Source organism: Diorhabda carinulata, chromosome 7 (genome assembly GCF_026250575.1).
Source record: "Diorhabda carinulata isolate Delta chromosome 7, icDioCari1.1, whole genome shotgun sequence".
NCBI classification, from domain to species: domain Eukaryota; kingdom Metazoa; phylum Arthropoda; class Insecta; order Coleoptera; family Chrysomelidae; genus Diorhabda; species Diorhabda carinulata.
The window spans coordinates 8065250-8085209 of NC_079466.1; the positions used below are offsets into that span (position 1 = coordinate 8065250).

At 31.6% G+C, this 19960-nt stretch overlaps 4 protein-coding genes across 4 annotated transcripts in view; 3 read left to right on the forward strand and 1 right to left on the reverse strand.

Annotated features, from left to right (window-relative positions):
- LOC130896701 (zinc finger protein 830) overlaps positions 1 to 19960 on the forward strand; it is a 286395-nt gene that overhangs the window by 231361 nt on the left and 35074 nt on the right. The gene's annotated exons all lie outside the window — the stretch shown is intronic.
- On the forward strand, positions 1682 to 8734 carry LOC130896698 (trifunctional enzyme subunit beta, mitochondrial). Its single transcript, XM_057804960.1, has 8 exons — positions 1682 to 2017; positions 2094 to 2262; positions 3156 to 3343; positions 4750 to 4993; positions 5058 to 5307; positions 6371 to 6586; positions 6699 to 6938; positions 8469 to 8734. Exons 1-8 carry the CDS (start codon positions 1951 to 1953, stop codon positions 8514 to 8516), a joined length of 1422 nt encoding a protein of 473 aa, XP_057660943.1. The 5' UTR covers positions 1682 to 1950; the 3' UTR covers positions 8517 to 8734.
- Positions 11344 to 12345, reverse strand: LOC130896704 (exosome complex component RRP41). Its single transcript, XM_057804969.1, has 2 exons — positions 12048 to 12345; positions 11344 to 11989 (listed from the first exon to the last, which is right to left on the reverse strand). The coding sequence occupies exons 1-2, from the start codon at positions 12219 to 12221 to the stop codon at positions 11405 to 11407; spliced, it is 759 nt and encodes a 252-aa protein (XP_057660952.1). The 5' UTR covers positions 12222 to 12345; the 3' UTR covers positions 11344 to 11404.
- LOC130896703 (proliferating cell nuclear antigen) lies at positions 12763 to 19266 on the forward strand. The gene is made up of 2 exons (XM_057804968.1): positions 12763 to 13337; positions 18571 to 19266. Exons 1-2 carry the CDS (start codon positions 13117 to 13119, stop codon positions 19130 to 19132), a joined length of 783 nt encoding a protein of 260 aa, XP_057660951.1. The 5' UTR covers positions 12763 to 13116; the 3' UTR covers positions 19133 to 19266.

Consider the following 19960-nt stretch of genomic DNA (forward strand, 5'->3'; position numbering starts at 1 on the left):
TCAAAGCTGATCTACAAATAAAAATCTGGCTTTAGAAGAATATAATAACTATCATATGAATAACCCATGCAATTAATGTGAGTTTTTAGGTGAAATTGATATTATTATATGAATACAATTTTGAAAAATGAATCTATTATTTTTTCCTTCCAACAGTTTTCTAGCTTCTCTTCTCTTTAATTTTGTTGTTTTCCAATTAACTGAATTTAGGTTTTTGACACACATATTATGATCATAGGATAGCGGAAATGGAATGGATGCGTCAAAATTATATAAAAAAAAACATTTACAATAAAGAAATGATCTCCAATACATCTAATTTGAATAAGAAATAATGGTTGTAAATCGAAACACTGTATTTTCCTATTATAACTGGGATTGATTTTCATTCAAAATTTCAATAAGTTTTTCACCTATAAGGTATGACGCACATTTCGCTCCGCATTTAATTTGGTCCATGTGAACATAGTGTGCTAGCAACGTCTGATTGAGCCTTAAACCAAAACGAGACTTTGATCATAGTTTCCGAAGGTGTTGTTCAATTTTTGGTGGAAGTTTTAAATGAAAACATGATCAACAAAAACTTTTGAGACATGAATTTTTTCGTATGTTAATTTTTCCTTGATATTTATTCTATCCTTCCAGATGTTTAATAACAGTTATTGAGCGAATTATCAACTCACACAGATTTTGCAACAATATTTATTGGCAATAAGCTATTTTTTTACTGAAATACCAAAAAGTATAAAAACGTCGAGCCTTTCATTACGCCGCTCATGAAAACTAATCATAGATAATTGTATAATGGAAATTAATAATTTTTAAAGTTCTTAAAAAAATTGAAAGGACTTGTCGGCTGACCTCATTTACCTAGCAGAGTAGAAAGGATCCTATCCATGATGTAAAGATTACAACGTGTGGTATTGCGCACCAGCTGGGAAGCAGCCAATGAGAATTCGCTCCCAAAACGACGAGCCAATTTGGCAGCTTGAGAGATGCACAGAACTAGTCGAAAATGAGCCCTCGGGAAGAACACACCTTGATCCTATCCATAGATAAAATATATACAGATTTGATTTTATCTACAAACCACTTATTTACGGTGCGTTCCACTAAGCACTCTCGACAATTACGTTCACGACTACGATCTTTCCCGTTAACTTGGTTCAGAGCATTATAATCGTAAACCCAAGTGGAATGAATTACGAGGTGTTTTGAGCGTTGAGATAAATATTAATGAATGGTAAAGCAGAAAAAATAAAGCGAAAGCTTGAAGTGGTTATGTTATAATTTGTAAGTGATTGAATATTTTAGAGGAATGCTTAACTGATTTTCATTAAAGTATAATCAAAATATCTTCTGCGACGATAGTAAAATATTTGGTGGTGCGTTACAAGAATGCTTCAAAAATACTTATATCTCACACCACGTTAAATAGTGAGATAGATTCTCATGGTTGCAATATGCATTGCTCGAGTTTAAAAAATTCCGCTAGTTCTTCCAACGCTCACTTCGACCCACCTCTTGACAAGGGTCGTCGTGAAGCCATGACGTCATGAGTGATATTCTCGCCGCGACTACAATGATCTTAGTCGCTCTGTGGATTGCCCAAAAGAGCATTTCAAGCGCGTGAACGTTGATGGAATGCACATTTAGTCATTGTAATACAGTATTACATATATGGCTTTAGTAATAATGTTAATGTGTGATCTTACCAGATGACCATATTAAATTGATAAGTTTCCGAACAATCAGATTATGATCGGTAAGCACACAGAACATACCTTACGGTGTATTATGTGGGTAAACCCGACCTTGTTCATGCTCATTTGATTTATATATTTCAAAGTTCGGATTGAGGTCAAAGTCTTACATTCATGTACAGTTCGTTCATGTAGAATTAACTGCTGAAGTTATTTTTAGGAAGTTTATTTACATGTTTCAGTAAAAATGGCTTTAATCTCAGCAAATAATATTAAAAATCAAATATTATATGGATTAATTAAACAACAAAGAAGTAAGTCGATCCCTATATGTTTCAATTGAATTTCATATTTGTATTTAGTAATAACTTGTCACTATTTTGTTTATAGATATTACACGATTTTTTTCACTTGGAGTCTACAATAACCAGAAAAAAACTTTAACTCCCAAAAATGGTCAAAATATAGTCTTAGTAGATGGTGTTAGAACCCCATTTTTATTATCTGGAACTGATTATGCAAAATTAATGCCACATGAATTGGCTAAACAAGCTTTAAGGTAATGATAATGATGAGGTAATTACAGGTGTCGTCTGTAAATTATTTTTAAATAAATACACACAGGTCATGCCATGTAATTTTCAAGTGATTGGTTACTTTCGAATTTCTAATGGAATTTAGTCAGATAATGTATGTATGTTAATTCCACTTCTTTTGGAAAGTTCAGGATGTGGGATGGCTGTAGCTGCCAGAGATCTTCATCTTCTATTTCATACACTTCCAGGTGTGGGGCTCTGGAATTCCATAGTGGTTCACACTTCAATATAATTTGGATAGAGATTTTGTCCTCTGTGCAACAAAACCTGCACCTGCAATATCTGCTAAGTCTAGCGTCTAACTTAGGTTGATACATTCAGCAGATTGTCTCTCGTTATAGTTTTCCAGGGGAGTCAGCTTAGACAGACAATAGAAATTAAAATCAGTATATCCTGGTTTTTCAGATGCTACCTTTCTGTTAGTGTTTTTCTATATTATGATATGATGATGATATATAATGACCTTCCAAAAGGGTGTGTTTCGATGATGAAAACTTTGAACAAACTGTGATGCAGAGGTTTGATGAAGCCCAAGAGGGAGCAAGTGACATAGACGAAATCTTGAAAACGAGGAAGAGGAGGCTGCTAGTGGGTACAGGAATTATATTATTTTATAGAAAAAACAAAATATCAGTTTCTATTAAAAATTGAATATTTTTTCAAAAATTTTGCTATTTTCTCAGCCGCCAACAATAGTAGTCTCTCATGTGCCACTGAAAATCTCACTTTTCTAGTAATATTTGGAATATTAGAAACTCTGTCATGCGTACTTTATTAGCATAGTTAATATAAATAATGCTATAAAACATAAAAGATAACTTTTCCAGAATACCTTTTAAAGTGTATGTAATTACAGTGGTATACTTACGAAGACTGGAGTATCAAAAGATGTTATTGACTATGTTATTTATGGTACTGTTATGCAAGAAGTGAGAACCTCCAACATTGCAAGAGAAGCAGCTCTTGCAGCTGGATATAGTGATAAAACTCCAGCACATACTGTAACAATGGCTTGCATTTCTTCAAATGTGGCTATGACATCAGGTATTTATAGTCTATAAATTATATTAACATAATGAATTACTAAATTGATAGGTATTACTGTGTCTCAAGTTCTACAATTCAAGCAGTTAGATGTAATCAAACTTTTTTGCTAGAGAATTCAATGCCACAAAAATTATTATGTTGCTCTTCTGCCCTAAAATTTCTGTGAATTGTAATTCTACATTGTAAATTTGAATATCATGTCAGTAGTAAAAGGTGTTTATTGAATTTAGGTTTTCGTAAAATGTAAAATCACTAAAGCTACAATTTGGTGAATTGGAAACTAAAATTCGTCCTAATACAGTTTTGTAGATAATCCTTGAACATACTTGTTTTAATATACTCGTATACTTTTAAGTACAGGGTGTTTCCGCATAAGATCCGACATAGAGCAGCAGCATATAGGGGAGCCCAAAATATGACAACGTGGAGTAATTTAATTCTATACCAAGTTGCATCATTGAGAAGTTATAGTGCCTCAAAGTTGGGTCAATAATTTGAAAAAAAAATTAATTTCTCTAACTCTAACTTAATACCAAATTTGATACACTAGATTGTTAAGGGTTTAGGAATTAGAAGAGACATAATCTTAAAATTTCACAGAAGTTTGTTTATATCAGTTGATTCGAAAAATTTAATTTCTATACCATGGATAATTTAAATCTAAAACTTTTATATTCTTGTATTTTCCATAAAACTTCGTATTTTTCAAGGAAAAGTCCATTAACCAGACATGTCTTCAACAATATTATTTAATAGTCAAGACTCGGCTATGATTTTATACATAAAATAATTTGACAATTTGCAGTTCGGTTGTTGTAATAATTAAATAATATAATTTTCTTCTCTTAGACACAATTTATTCTTCGCCGAAAATTATCATTTTTGATTGCATTTATTTCCTTGTCCAATCCACCTATTTGGATATTGGCGGTGTAAAAAGTCTTTTATATTGATATTAAAATGAGGTGGTGCATCATTATGCATAAACCAAATTTCCAATCTCTATTATAATGGCAAAACCACAAATAAAACTGGAAGAGAATTTTGGAGGAATTCTAAAAAGTTTTGCTAGTTAGCTGGTTTTGTGAAATAACTGGTCCAATCAAACATCTAATTAAATAGGATTAATAATGTATATTTTCCTGTTAACCATTTTTGCAAGAACAATGGTTGAATTATTGTTTTCTATAATTGTAGAATAAATAAAGTTAAAGTTACATCATCGTGACAGTTGTGTTTAATAAATTATGAAAAACTGAATAAATAAGCGTGTATTATTTAAAAGTTATATAAAATTATTATGGAATAAAAGTATACATCTAATACCTCATTGAGTATTTCTAAAAACTGGGAATTAGACTATAAGAAACTTTCCATACCATAAATGTTTGTGAACTTTTCAGCTATTGGCCTAATTAATAGTGGAATTTATGAAACCATAGTATGTGGTGGAGTTGAGTTTATGTCTGATATTCCCATCAGACACAGCAGAAAAATGAGAAACCTATTGCTAACGGCTAATAAAGCAAAAACATTGCAAAAAAAACTTGCTTTGTTGGCTAGTATCCGTCCAGATTATTTTGTACCAGATTTACCGTCAATCGCCGAATTTTCATCTGGTGAAACAATGGGACATTCTGCTGATAGGTAAGTAAGCTAATAGTAAAAAAACTGGCAATGCAATGTTTTATACTATCCTAATTCATTTCAGGCTAGCTGCTGCTTTTGGTGCTACCAGAAAAGAACAGGATGATTTTGCATTAAGATCTCATACAAAAGCTCAAGAAGCAGCAAACAAAGGTTGGCTAACTGATATTATTCCATTCCAACTTCCCGGAGTTGCTAAAACTGTTGAAAAAGATAATGGTATTCGTGTTTCTTCTCCCGAAAAACTAGCTACTCTTAAGCCAGCTTTTATCAAACCACATGGAACTATAACTGCAGCCAATGCTTCATTTTTAGTAAGTTTTTTTCGGGCTTCTATTAACTGAACCCAAGCTATACTAAAACACACTTCATTAATTAATGACATCAATTATATTGTTTGTTAAAAAAATGCAGTCTTATGAAGGTTTAAATATGATGTGTATATTCAGAGATTTATCTTCATGATAAGCAGATTTTCAAAAGAAAGTATATTTGATTATTAATTCAAATCATCCGGCTGCTGAATATCAAATAGAATTAACTGAATAAATGAAAACATTTTTAATGCCTTGTGTATAAACTTTAGAAGCATCAAACTTTTGATGAACTAAAACTATTCTTATGAAATGTGAAAATTTAAGTTTTGTGATTTAATAGTTTTATTTTATGTGAATATATCATTATATAACGATAGTGAAATTGATGGTTTGATAATATTAATTAGATCAAATCTCAATGAGAAAATTATCCTTTCATGTTTCAAAATATCAAAATTTTGATTATAAAGCCATTTGGTACGGTGAGAGATTATTATCCCAAAAATTTTTGTATATCTATTCGCATTGGGAAAATATATTACCACCTTACAATTTTTGTATTTTTTATTGTTTAATACAAAAATTAAAAATAAAATCAAAAATGTGTGTCATTTTAATTATTTTTTCTTTGATTTTTGTGATACACTCTGTGAATCTTTTGAATGTTGTAATTTTTTTTAGATAAATGTACTCCAGATAACTCCTTTCATAGATTAATATCCCCTCTTTCATCTCAAGGTAAATGTGGCAATCAAATCATTAGTCAACAAAGAACAATATTTGAGGTGTGACATTGGTTTTCTGTGTTTCCATTGTTTGTATAAAATGTAGCTATTGATAATTGCACAATAAACAAAAGCCTTTCTTAGAAATTGTCCTTATAAAAAAAGTTACGAAAAAAAGGTGAACATACAGAAATACAAACAAGTACCTGGCACATCTGCCAAAGTTTAGCTTCTATAACATATTAGAACAAGACCAGCTTCACGGTCAATATTACAATATAAGAAAGGGCCTTGCATTGAAAAGACTATTTGAAAATATGCTTCAATTTTTTTAGACTGATGGTGCTTCTGCTTGTATAATAACGACTGAATCAAAAGCAAAAGAATTGGGTCTGAAGCCAAAAGCCTATTTAAGGAACTTTTTGTATGTTTCTCAAGACCCTATTGATCAGCTCCTCCTTGGTCCTGCTTATGGTACACCACAAATATTGGAAAAAGCAGGTTTGACACCTAAAGAAATTGATGTATGGGAATTCCATGAAGCATTTGCAGTAAGTTACTTATTATTATTCAAAAGTTTGTTAGTTCCAAACTATTAGGAAATTTTTTGTTTGAAAACTTTTTAATTTTTTGTTTTTTTAATTAATTTTACTGTTCAACTAGGGCCAAATTTTAGCCAATTTGAAAGCATTGGACAGTGATTGGTTTGCCCAAAATTTCATGAACAGAAAATCTAAAGTTGGAGCTCCGGATATTAATAAATTTAATAATTGGGGAGGATCTCTATCAATTGGACACCCTTTTGCTGCTACAGGTGTTAGATTAGCAATGCACACCGCTAACAGATTAGTCAGAGAGGATGGGCATTTTGGCTTAGTCGCTGCATGTGCAGCTGGAGGACAAGTAAGTAATTATATTTAGAATAGTTAATCTATAATCAACTTAGATCAAAGACTTATTTTACATTTCACATTTTAGTTTGCTTTCTTTTCAAAAAGTATAAGCAGTTTTTCTAGATTCTTTTCCATTATACTGAAGTTCTACATCATCTGCATAGGAAAGGATTTGTGTTTTGTTGTTGTTATTCATCTCCTGATGAGTTTTAATGGCACTATTTTTCAGGATAATTACTAGTAAAAGGTTGATGAATACTTTTGGTTGTGGGTCACTTGCTTTAAACCTCTTTTTATTTTAATATTTTCCTAGAGACTTCCTTCAACAACTTCATTATTGCTGATATTCCTTTTTACCAAATGTAAAATTTTCTCAAGTATTCCTATAGTTGCTAGCGCCTAGAACAAATGTTTTCTGCTTATTGAATCACACACTGGAAATCCACAAAGGTTTAATCCTAACTTGCTTTCAGAATGAACATTTAATCACTAGTTGGCTGACACCCTTATAATTCACGCATTGTGTCATATTCCCCGTTTTATGTACTGGGTAACTTATTAAATTATTGTCTTATCCCATTTGGTTTGGCATCTGCTTTTGTCCTAATATGTTTATAATCAAATTAAATATTAGCTCCTTCAAGGGTTCGCCACTATACTTTAAAATCTCTATTGGAATCCCATTCCTACCGGCAATTTTGCCATTCTTCATATTATTTATTTCTTCCTCTACTTCTGCTTTCGATGATATTTCCTCTACCAAGACTGGTTCATTCGTTGTCTTCTCTTCTTCAAACTCGTCTTCCTTGCTCCCTCCTCCCTCTACATGTCCAATTTTTATTCTATTCTCCTTGTGAGTGAGCTGTCTTTGTTTCTGTAATATTTCAATACGATCTTGTTTGCTATCTTATTTCTTTTTATCACTTGATAAAAATTTCTTATCTCTTTGTTTATATAATGTTCAGTTTTCTCAGTTTGTCCTCCAGATGCATTCATTTCCTCTTTCTACATAGTCTTTGCTTTCTTTCTATTTAATTCGTCCTTTGGGTCTTCCAACATTATCTGTCTTGCTTGATATCCTCCTTCTAATGTCCATTTGCAGGCTTCAGCAAACCATTATTTTTTTTACCCTTCTTCTCCAATCTTCCTAGTTCTTACTGTGTCATATCCTTCATTGTTTTCTCAATCTCTATCCACTCCATCTCGATATCCTCCGATGTTTGTTTGTTTTTCATTTGTGGTTATTGCATATTCAATTTTTTTTCGCCGCAACTTCATATATAATAAGATAAAACTCTACATCAATTTTCTAATAGGGTAGAACAGCTTATTTTCGGATCGAACCATTTCAATTTAACACCTTCATGGTGTTAACAGGCAGAACTTCAACAGTTTTTTAAAACACAATAGAAATGCTTGTAAGTTGGTCAGTGGCTTAATAAAGGGATCAGCCCTCGTTTATGAATTTGGTATTATGCACAGCACTATCTAAAGAAAAGAGTTTTATGTGAACAGTTTGTATAATTTTATATTTTTTTAGGGAGTAGCCATGATATTAGAAAGACATCCAGATGCAAATCCTAACTAATTTCAACAACACTGGATTATAAACAACATACTTGTATTTAAATAATATATAGAAAAAGGGCGTTCATATTTTTATATAATATTAGTTTTATATCTATACAATAGGTTATTTGTTATATATTTTTAGATGCATAAGAATATATTAATTATATATTTATACTACTCGTGTAAGAAATCGAAGTGAATAATTGTTTCAATTAAAAACAATATTTTTGTTGACTCATTTAGTTTAATCGCTAGAGACAAGTTATCAAAAGTATAACCCTAACTGTAACAAACGTCAATGCAAAACTGCAGTCTAGATTAAAATGATTGACACATTTTATTAATGTTTATAGATTTAATTACCGCTCTGATTATCTCTTTCTTGTCCTTTCTAGTAGTCAGGGGAATTTTGGAAATCACAATCAGAAAATAGTAAGGAACTAAAACGTGGGATGGAAAAAGAGCAAGGAATAGAAATGGAAGGTAAATTAAAAAGATTGAAAAACAAAAACTAATTATGTCACATGAAAGATGATATAATAATCTTACTACAAAAGACGAAATGCCAGGATATATTAATGGGGAAGTTCGGAAATTGTGAAAGGAGGCAAAATATTTGTAAAAAGAGAAAAAATTGAATACTATGGATGAAGGGACTGATAATAAGGGTAACATCCAGGAAAAGGACAAATTAAAGAAATAAAAGAGGAAAAATTGAACAAAAAAATAAAGATAGGAACATGAAATATCAGATGTACACACAAAGAGGGGGCTCTAAAAAATCTGATAAAAATGATGAAAAAATATCAAATTGATGTTATGGCAGTTAAGGAAACAAAACAAAAAAATACGGACCAAATAATGGTAGATGAATACACCTGTTTTTAGCAGTGCAGGTCAAAACACGTAATTGGGAACCAGTATCGGACAGGCTATGCAAAATAAAATTGCAAGAAAAATATGAGAACATGACATATTCTTAATACTCTAGCAAGCCTGGATAACATTTGAATGACATTAGAAAAACTATTGATGGATACACACAAAGTAGTTGACGAATGCATCAAGACAGAAGGTAATCAAATCAAGGGTTCAAAAATTTGAATGTACTTGGATGAAGTAACCAATTAAAATAAGTAATACTCAGAGTTGAGATATTTGCAGTATAAATGTACTGAAGTAACTTTAAGTAGTTTACTTCCAGTAATTTCAAATCGTAAGTACTGAATACTTGTACTCTCAGTATTTTACCCACACAAAATTTACCGGATACTTCTGTTTGTTGGAACTAAAAGTATTTAAAATATACTGAAATTAATTTATTTACTCTAAGTAATTTGATCTACTTCCAGTACTTTGGTTGGTTTTAGTTTACTATTATCAGTTCCCTGAGTACAATAATAGTTTAGCAGGCAATAAATTTCCGAAAAATAGGAGTGCGAATTTATAACGGGTCTGGCATGGACTTTTGGAAATTAATCGCCTATGAACCTATAGTTGTCCTTCATTGCCTAAACCGTCCCCCAGTCTCTAAACGGTTTATTTACAGTAATTTTGTTTAGGTTGAATATACAGTATAGCACATTCATTTCGAAGTAGTTTATGTACCTAGCTATACAAAAAAGTAAAAACATAACAGAAAAAAGTATGTAATATTTATAGATTATAAATTATAGATTTTTATGTGATTAAAGATGGTAATACTCGTGTACTTCACTGTATTATGCTATGCAGTAAAAAACATGGAATTTATCATATTTTTGTTTTAAAGACGGATCAAAGGGTTGGAGTACATTTATTTACTTTAATATAGGTACTTACAGTACTTCGAATTTATTCATTTACGTCATGTAGTGTTAAAAGTACTTAAAGTACGTATATATATATATATATATATATATATATATATATATATATATATATATATATATATATTACTTAAAACTGGGTACTTGAATTTTTAGTTTGAAGTAAAATTACTTAATTACTTATTACTCCAAGTACTTTTTTAAAGTACTTATTACTAGGGAAAAAATCATTTTTAAGGCTATTAGTACTGGTTACTGGTAGTACTCTTTCTTAGTACTTTAACATTTAACAACTCTGGTAATGCTTCAACTTATTTTTTGATGTTAATTTTATTAAATCAAGTTAACTTCATTATCCTGTACCTAAACTTTGTATTGTTTACAAGATTTATGAAAAAAATTAGCCCTCAAACAACTTAACGTAAATCTTATCAAAAGGTGAGACAGGTCCAATCACATCTCACTTAAGTAGGGGAGGAGTCCAAATTAAATAAAAACACATATATAATTCTATATTTGATAAAATAATATATTGTATATAGTTTCCACTTGAAATAACTATAGCTTGGCAAAAACGTTAATAGTCTTAATATTTAGCTATAGGTTAACTTATAGTAAGTATTAAAAAAATTGATTTGATTAAACAACTCTATTAAATAATGTTCAATCAATAATCCCATTCAAATAATTATGGAGGCAATTAGATCTAACAATGAATATTAACAACACAAGGAAAGTCACTTTAGGCTCCTCTTTCTCTTATACATAACTTACTTGAATATCGAATGCTACCCTTTTTCGATTGCTCAAAGTCACCATGTATAAACTGGTTGTGTGCCACATCGTGCCGTAGAGAAAAGTGCATAAATATACTTATTGTCCTTACATACAAATATATCTATATTTCATTGACAAAAAGATGAAATTGCATAAGTAACTGAATTAATTTTTTTTTAAATATAAATATTGAATAATTGTCTTATTAATATTTGGTGGCACTAATGACAATATCTGCTCACTTTTAAATCACAATAATTTTTTTTTTCCTGAAGAAGAAAATTTATTGTTTTTTTTTATATTTGACAAAAGTTAATCCTCATTGATTAGTACTTGCCCATCCAGTAGAACTCCCCATGTCTCTTATATGTAGTTTAACTGCAGCATCTAAAATATCTTTGATATCTTTACAACCTTGTAATGCTTTACTTAAAACTTTATCAAAATGATCTAAATGGAACCTCTGAGACATCTCCATTAGAACTATTTTTCCAGACATTGGAAGTGCTGCTACTGTTAATGTTGGCCCACCCATTATTTCTTCTTGATGAGAGATGTCCAGCATAGGTACATCATTATTTGCTAGACTTGCTGTGCAGGCACATACATACTCCTTCAGTGGAATCCCAGCATCTATTATAGCTAAGGTAGCAGCATTTACACAAGCTGGGTATATCCCCCCATCTGCATGAAGAACCTCTACATATACATCTATCTGGCAGAAAGGATATAATTCACTTTTTATGGCAGCTTCCAATGCTTGTTGTAAATGCATAGATAATTCTGTTGATTTCCTATCTCCTCTAGGTCTTTTTTTACGATCTGTTGTAGAAAATACAGCCATACTGAATTGACAATTTATAACAGCATTATCATGTTGTGCTTTAGACCTTCCACCTTTCACCTAAAACGTTGATGTGTATAACTAAATTAGTAAATACATATTTTTTGTAGCATCTTACTTCATGAGGTCCATACACAGCAGCTAACACTTTCGTTAAACCTTGTTCAATGTAAGCACTTCCGTCGGGTTTTGTAAATACTCCTAATTTACAACGTATTCTTCTAAGTTCATTAGCTCGTCGGCCATCTAAACGCAGACCAATTTTCGAAAGTAATTCTTTGTTTCTGCTCATTTCTATGTTTTATTATGAATTTTAGAATTAGGGTTATGTTGTTATACATGGGAAACTTCATATGGGTCGATGTGGTTGAACTATGGGTAGATCACTGATCAGACTGATTGCGGATCCCAGCACAGAATGAGATTTAGATCACAGTTTCAGAAACGTCGCGATGAATTTTCAGTGGAAATTTCAATGTCAAAACATGATCTACAAAAACTTTTGATCTTAAATACTTTTTGTGCATTAATCCTTCCATGATATATATTTAGTTGTATAATAGATTCAAGATTGTTTAATAATTGTTATTGAGCATTAATTAATAATGTATTCTCTCACACAAATTTTGCAGTAAAGTTTAATACTAAGATGCTATTTTTATGCTAAAATGCCAAAAAGTATAAAACCTATCAACTTCATAAACCTATGATGCTAGTTATGAAAATTAATAGTAGACGGCCATTTAAGAAGAATAAGTAAATTTAAAAGCTTAAAAAAATAGACAAATGAAGCATTCTGTCTGTCTGGTTAATTTCTGATCCTAATCTAGAATCGAGAGAAGTCTATGTAATAAATAATATGAAAATAGTTACAATTGTGCTGGTTCCAACAAGAATACTTTAGCTTTGTTCGAGGGTCAATTTCGGTTTAGAGACCGATCGCATGCAAAATTGTCGACAACTTCACCTCCTCCCGAACGACAAGTTTGAAAATGCGTATATGATCAGTAACTAAACTGATTCGGATTTTGACCCGCGAATAAAGCTTTTGGTTTTATATTCTAGTTGTCACTGTCAATAATTTGGCGCTAAAATTTTCTACTCTGTCATTTACTTGCTTCGTTAACCCATTTGAGCGGGCGGTTAAGTTTGTTATAAAAATTTTAATATATCAAAATAATATCAAAATGTTTGAGGCACGTTTAGTGGAAAGTGCTACTTTTAAAAAGGTGTTAGATGCTATTAAAGATCTTCTGAATGAAGCCTCCTTCGATTGTTCTGAATCCGGTATTCAACTCCAAGCTATGGATAACTCTCACGTTTCTCTTGTTTCCTTAACTTTAAAATCTGATGGATTTGATAAATATAGATGTGATCGTAACATTACAATGGGAATGAATTTGGGAAGGTAAGATACTTTTTGTTAAGAAAGTATTCTGAAAATGTTCATAAGTGCTGAATTTTAGAGTTTCCTTTGGTCTAAACATACTTGTTTCTGTCTAGTTTTTTTTCAAAGAACTTACGAATTTGGGTGCAAATTTTATAAATCTGTTGATGTTTTGAATTGTTACTATTCTTTGCTTCACTTATGTAACCATTTGTACTATATAAATTTATGAACAGCAGTGGCGGATTTACCAGCAGGCTAGTAGGCTGGAACCTAGGGCGGCAAATTTAGTTCATAAATTAATTAATATTTCAACATCTCTGCATGAACAATTCCTAAATGCTTTACTAATTATACATTAATGATTATGAACTTTTAGAATATTGCAATAGCGATTCGATATTATAGTCGAAATTTAGTAATTTTTACATATATTCTTCACTGATAACTGCTATAATGTTTTCTCCGTGTACCTAATAATTGTGAGATCTGCTTACCCAATTCAATCTTCAATAAGAGTGTCTAGCTGAATGGATAGCACAAATGCAGTGCGGTAGGGTTACTACGTGTCACGTGAGCCGAAGCGGTCTTCTGATGTATACATTCGTTGCGTGGAGGCATTGAGTTTGAGAATAAGTGAGACCAATATAGTGTGGCTATACCAACGAGGAATTCACATCTTCTTGAGAAAAGTCACTTTTGATGTTCGCGCCCTGCATTTTGTAACACTATATTAATGTTAATATTTAAGGGACCCATATTTCTAGTTGTGTACTATAATTTCTTGAAGTGTTTCGTGGATTATGTGAATAATTTTATACTATAACATCTCTGGTGAGTACAATAAAAATTTATATTGAATAAATAATTCTATTGATTATGATGATTCATTCGTAACAAAAAAATTTGTTTAACTTGATAAGCAAAGCATGTAAAACTTTTAATTTAATATTGTTTTGTTTCAGTTTATCAATCAAAAATTGTTGTGATGGATGAAAGTGACTTAGTGGAGCTGAGTACAAGAAAAGAGCAAAAATTAAAAAAAAAGAGCAAAAAGAAATCATCCGACAGGCAGTAAAAATTGACAGTTTTTTTAAAACTGAAAGTAAAAGCAGTGTTTTGAGCCCGGAAGCTTCAAACATATGTCTTGATATAACCCAATCTAAAGAAGATGTGACCGATATATACACTGCTGTTCCAGAACAGCATTCTAATTTTGAAAAAACAGATCTTCATGTTTTTGATAGAGAGGCAAAAGAGGAATCATCTATAAGCCTTATAATTGATGATATGTCTCAGAATCAGACGTCAAGTATAAGTAACATGGAAATACAATCAACCTCAAGTCTAAACAATGATCCAGCGCTGTGGGAAATTAACGATAAGTTGCAGGAAGTTATCGCAAGGTACGGTTTTGATCAAAACAAATCTTGTGACATCTCTAAAAGTGAAAGAATATATTCTGATTAGCGTCGTTTTCTGCCAGTTAGAATTTTCCAAAGAAAAATGAGAAATAATGAAGTGAAAGACAGAAATTGGCTAGTTTATTCTGAAAGTAAAAAATCTGTGTATTGTGGACCCTGTTTGGCATTTGGTCCATTTTGAGAACGGAGGATTCAATGACTGGAAAAATGCAGAACATTGAGTAGCTCAACATGAAAATTCTGCACGCTATAAATCTAGTATCCTTAGTTTGAGAGATAGGAATAAAATTGATGGCTGACTTGATAATCTACTGCAGGTCCAGATTGATGAAATTACTTACTCGAGAAATGTTCTGATGAGAGTTGCAGCCGTTGTGAAGCGACTGTGTTCAAGAGGTCTTTCTTTTAGAGGAAAAAATGAAAAGTTCGGAGATCCACATAATGGAAATTATTGCATGGTTTTAGAACTATTAGCAGAATTTGATCCTTTTTTAGCTCGTCATATTGAACGATTTTGCAATCAAGGATCAGGAAGTACCAGTTAAGTAACTTATCAAAGACCATTTTCGATGAGTTCATTCTCTTAATGGGTGATAAAGTCTTGAAACACATTAGAAATGAGATAAAAAAGGCGAAATATTTTTCCCTCATCATTGATTCAACAACAGATATAGCCCATATAGACCAACTTACGCTTGTCATTCGATATGTTTTAGATTCAGGTAAACCCTGTGAAAGATTTCTTAAGTTTTTACCGTCAGTGGGACATAAAGCTGAAGAAATGTTTTCTGCCATTACTTCCGAACTCGAAACACTGGGTATAAGTATTGAAGACTACCGAGGACAATCATATGATAAATGCAGCGAATATGTCTGGCATGTACAATGGCTTGCAAGCCAAAATACGTGACCAAGCCCCTTTCACTTTTTTTGTGCCATGTTCTGCCCATTCTTTGAATTTAGTGGCAACTGCGGCTGCTGAATCGTCTACAGAAGCGTATCGCTTTTTCATGTTGCTACAGGAAATCTACGTTTTTTTTTTGTGAACTACACACAACGCTAGCAAAAATTAATGACTGAAATCGGATAAGGAAAAAGTGTTAAAAGGGTAAATCCGACACGTTGGTCAGCTAGAGAGGATGCATGTAAAAGTTTAAAAGAATCTTGGTCCGAAGTTCTTAAAACTTTGCAATCAATCAACGATGACTGTACCGAAAAGCCTGTAACGCGACAGGAAGCGGCGGGAATACTTTTGAATTTAGAAAAACTGGAAACGGCAGTAATGGTTGTTGTATGGGATGTTTTTTTGGATAGAATAAACAAAGTGAATGTTCAAATTCAGACTTCTAACATAGATTTGATTACCGTTGCTGATCTTTACGAATCACTTCGTAAGTTTTTCATAGCTGAACGAGAGAATTTCAAGTACTTCGAAGAAAAGGCAATCGAGTTAAGTGTATCGAAAGAACATACAAGAGAGATGAAAAAAAGACAATCAAAAAGAAAAAAAAAGATTTGATGAGACACCAGATGAAGATATTGGAATAGCTGCGAGTGATTACTTCAGGGTTAATATGTTTCTCATTGTCATAGATAGACTCATATCCGAGTTAGCAAAACGGTAAGAGGCTTATCAAGGATTTAACGAAAAATTTTCATTTCTTACCAAAATGAATGAGTTGTTACCATCAGTTCTAAGGGAAAAAGCCAGTTTTTTAGAAAAAATGTATTCTAATGATTTTGAAACAGACTTAGTTCAGGAATTACTACACTTTCAAAGCTACCTTTCGTCTGAAAGAATTTCAATAACACCAATTTCTGGATCATTAATAGGTCTGTCTTCATTCCTGCGAGAACAGAATCTAAGAAACATTTATCCAAACTTGGATATAGCACTTCGTATGACTCTTTGTACACCAGCGGCAAATTGTTCAGGTGAAAGAAGCTTCTCTTGCTTGAAGAGAGAAAAGAACTACCTACGATCGACTTTAAGTCAAGAAAAGCTAAACGCTTTAGCTCTCTTGTGCATAGAGTCAGCAAATAATTAAGAAAAGATATATTTATTGTATTGTTTTTAAACTGTGAGTGTAATAATAAATGTTAATCAACGTTCGCCAAATGTATGTTTTTTACGTAAGCTTAATTCATATTATGTAAGTATTGTATAGTTTTAAGACATACCTTACCTTACTTTACTTTAAAAGTGGTATATGATTGAGATATTTTTTCCTTAAAATAATGTTTTTTGAGAATTCTTTGCTGTAAAAATAATCAAGGATCTAACACGTTACCATAGTTCTCAATAATAATAACTATATGGGAAAAGTTGATGTAACGAGGACGATGGAGCACAAATTATAAAGTTGGGATTTTATTGATATAAAATTGATATGATTGTGTACCAAGATATCAAAATTTAGAGGCGGCAAAAATTGAATAGCCTATGGGCGGTAAATCTATAAATTCGCCACTGATGATCAGTCAACTTTGCCCTGTAATATAAAATTTTCAGAAATTGAATAATTTTTTGGGCAATAAATAAAAACATGAATATTTGATATTTATCAATTATATCATAAAAGTAAGATTATTAGAAATTGAATTGGATTTTCAAATTGTCTGTAATTTCTTATATACAGGGTGAGTAGGGAGGAGCGCACCAAACTCTAGGAGTGTATTATACACGTGAAAATAATTATTCAGTAATTCATTTTGTAAAAAAATTAGGTAGTTGTCACCCGTGAGACGATTCTCCAAAATGAAAGGGCCAATTAAATAACTGTCAACCATACCACACCACACGTTTACAGAAAACCGATGTTGAAAATTGCTTTTGACTGTTGCGAGGGGATTTTCGTCCGACCATACATGATAGTTATGAGTATTATTAATGCCATCACGGGTAAATGTGGCTTCATCTGTAAAGAGTATACTCGATACAACACGATGATTATTATTTATTCACCTACAAAACTCCATACGGTTAGCGTAATCCTCTGGTTGTAGGTGCTGTACTCTCTGTAAGTGATAAGTATATAAGCCTTGTTTGTAGAGTTTGTTTATCACCCTTTTTTGTGGAAATCCCAATTGAGTGGCAATTCTTCGCGAGCTAGTAGTAGCATCTTCTTCTACTAGATGCAGGATATTTTTTACTTCTACCAAACCTTATCGAGTAGCGCATTCAGATCATATGTTAGCACTGGAAAGCTTACCAGTCTCGCACAATTTGTTCAAAACTCTAATAAAAACGTTTTTATCAGGATATCTTTGGTGTGGAATTATTCAGCAACAGCTGTAACATTTCCATTACAGATACCATAAACAAACACCATATTTGCATATTCTAAATTTGAATAAGTATCTGGCATTTTGCAACACTAACTATCACATAAATTCGAAATTAAACGTTCAGTTACTGTTCACTGTACACTGACAGTTCATCAAAACGTCAGAATTATCAAATGCCTTTGAGCCTCGAACATGGCATACTTTGATAATGTTAAAATTCAGATATAAGTGGAAAGCTAGATGAGCATTTTTAATTACTCCATAACTTGAAAACAAATGAAAATCGGACAAAAACATATGAGTATCTTTGCATTATTTTTACGTGTATAATACACTCCTAGAGTTTGGTACGCTCCTCCCGACTCACCTAGTATTATTAATATGAAATTGATTTTATATATAAACTGTAAACTAATTATTGTAGATCAATCCAATTTTTAAGCCTTACTATGAACATAACACTAAGTACTTATGATGCATGTTATGAGCTTGATTGATTAAATGGAACTTGATAATTTCATCTAATTTTTTTTTATTTGCAGTATGTCAAAAATCTTCAAATGCTCCAGTAATGATGATACTGTTACCATCAAAGCTCAAGATGATGCAGATACAGTGACCTTCATGTTTGAATCCAAAAAACGAGACAAAATATCTGATTATGAAATGAAATTAATGAATCTCGATCAGGAACATCTAGGCATTCCAGAAACTGATTTTTCTTGTGTAATAAGAATGCCTGCTGGTGAGTTTGCACGAATTGTGAAAGACCTTTCACAATTTGGAGAATCTATTATCATATCTTGTACAAAAGAAGGAGTCAAATTTTCAACATCTGGAGATATTGGAAGTGCTAATGTTAAAATTGCCCAGACAAGTAACTTTGAGAAAGAGGAAGAATCTGTTGCTATAGAAATGCAAGAACCTGTTACCCTTACTTTTGCTTGTCAATATTTGAACTCTTTTACAAAGGCAACACCACTTTCCAATGTTGTTCAACTTTCCATGTCAGATAATGTACCTCTCGTTGTAGAATACCAAATACCAGAATTGGGTCATTTAAGGTACTATTTGGCTCCTAAAATTGAGGAAGATGAAAATTAATTTTAATTGATCTCACACTATTAATTATAAGTGCCTTTTGATATAAGTACTATACACATTCACTACTGTCAGATTAACATTTATAAAGGTGAATTGTCAAGTGTATTTAACAATATATTAGTTGTTTTTAATAATGTTTGTTTCAGTATTCCATAAATAAAATCATCTATTTTTCCCAACGGTATTTCATGGTTAATAACATTTGATACACTATGGCTTTGTTCTGTTTAATTTTTTAAGTTTGTCTTTTCACATATTTTATTCTTCTTATTCCAAATTATCGTGTTTGTAATTTATATATTCTTGTTGCCAAATATCACTAGATGAATCAATTGAATAAATAGCTTACAACTATATCAAAGACTCCAAATACACACCTTTAAGGTTACTTTTTCAATACATCTTGTAAAAAAAATCTGTAGATGCCTCTGGTCACTTGATTTTAATTTTTTATTCCAGTTTCAAATTTGTGTGATGTAGTATTTCACAGTTCTGTGTTTATTCTTTCTAAACTAACATAATCTTATCTTTTTCCTTTATCTTTGTTTTTTGTTCTTTGTCTTTTCCCTTTTAAATTTAAAATAAGAAAAAAAAACACAAAATTTTAAAAAAACTAAAAAACAATTTCTTCACAAATAAAAAATAAATAAATAAATAAAATCTCTCAAAAATAAAAGAAGAAAACCCAAACCGAGAAGAGCCGCTTCTGCTTACAAGCGTTTTCTTCTGGCCAAAATCTCCCTTCAGAAATAGTTAGGCAAACACAATCCCACTCAATCACCACAACCACAGCCCTGCAGAGGAGCTATTCCTATACCAGTGCCTACT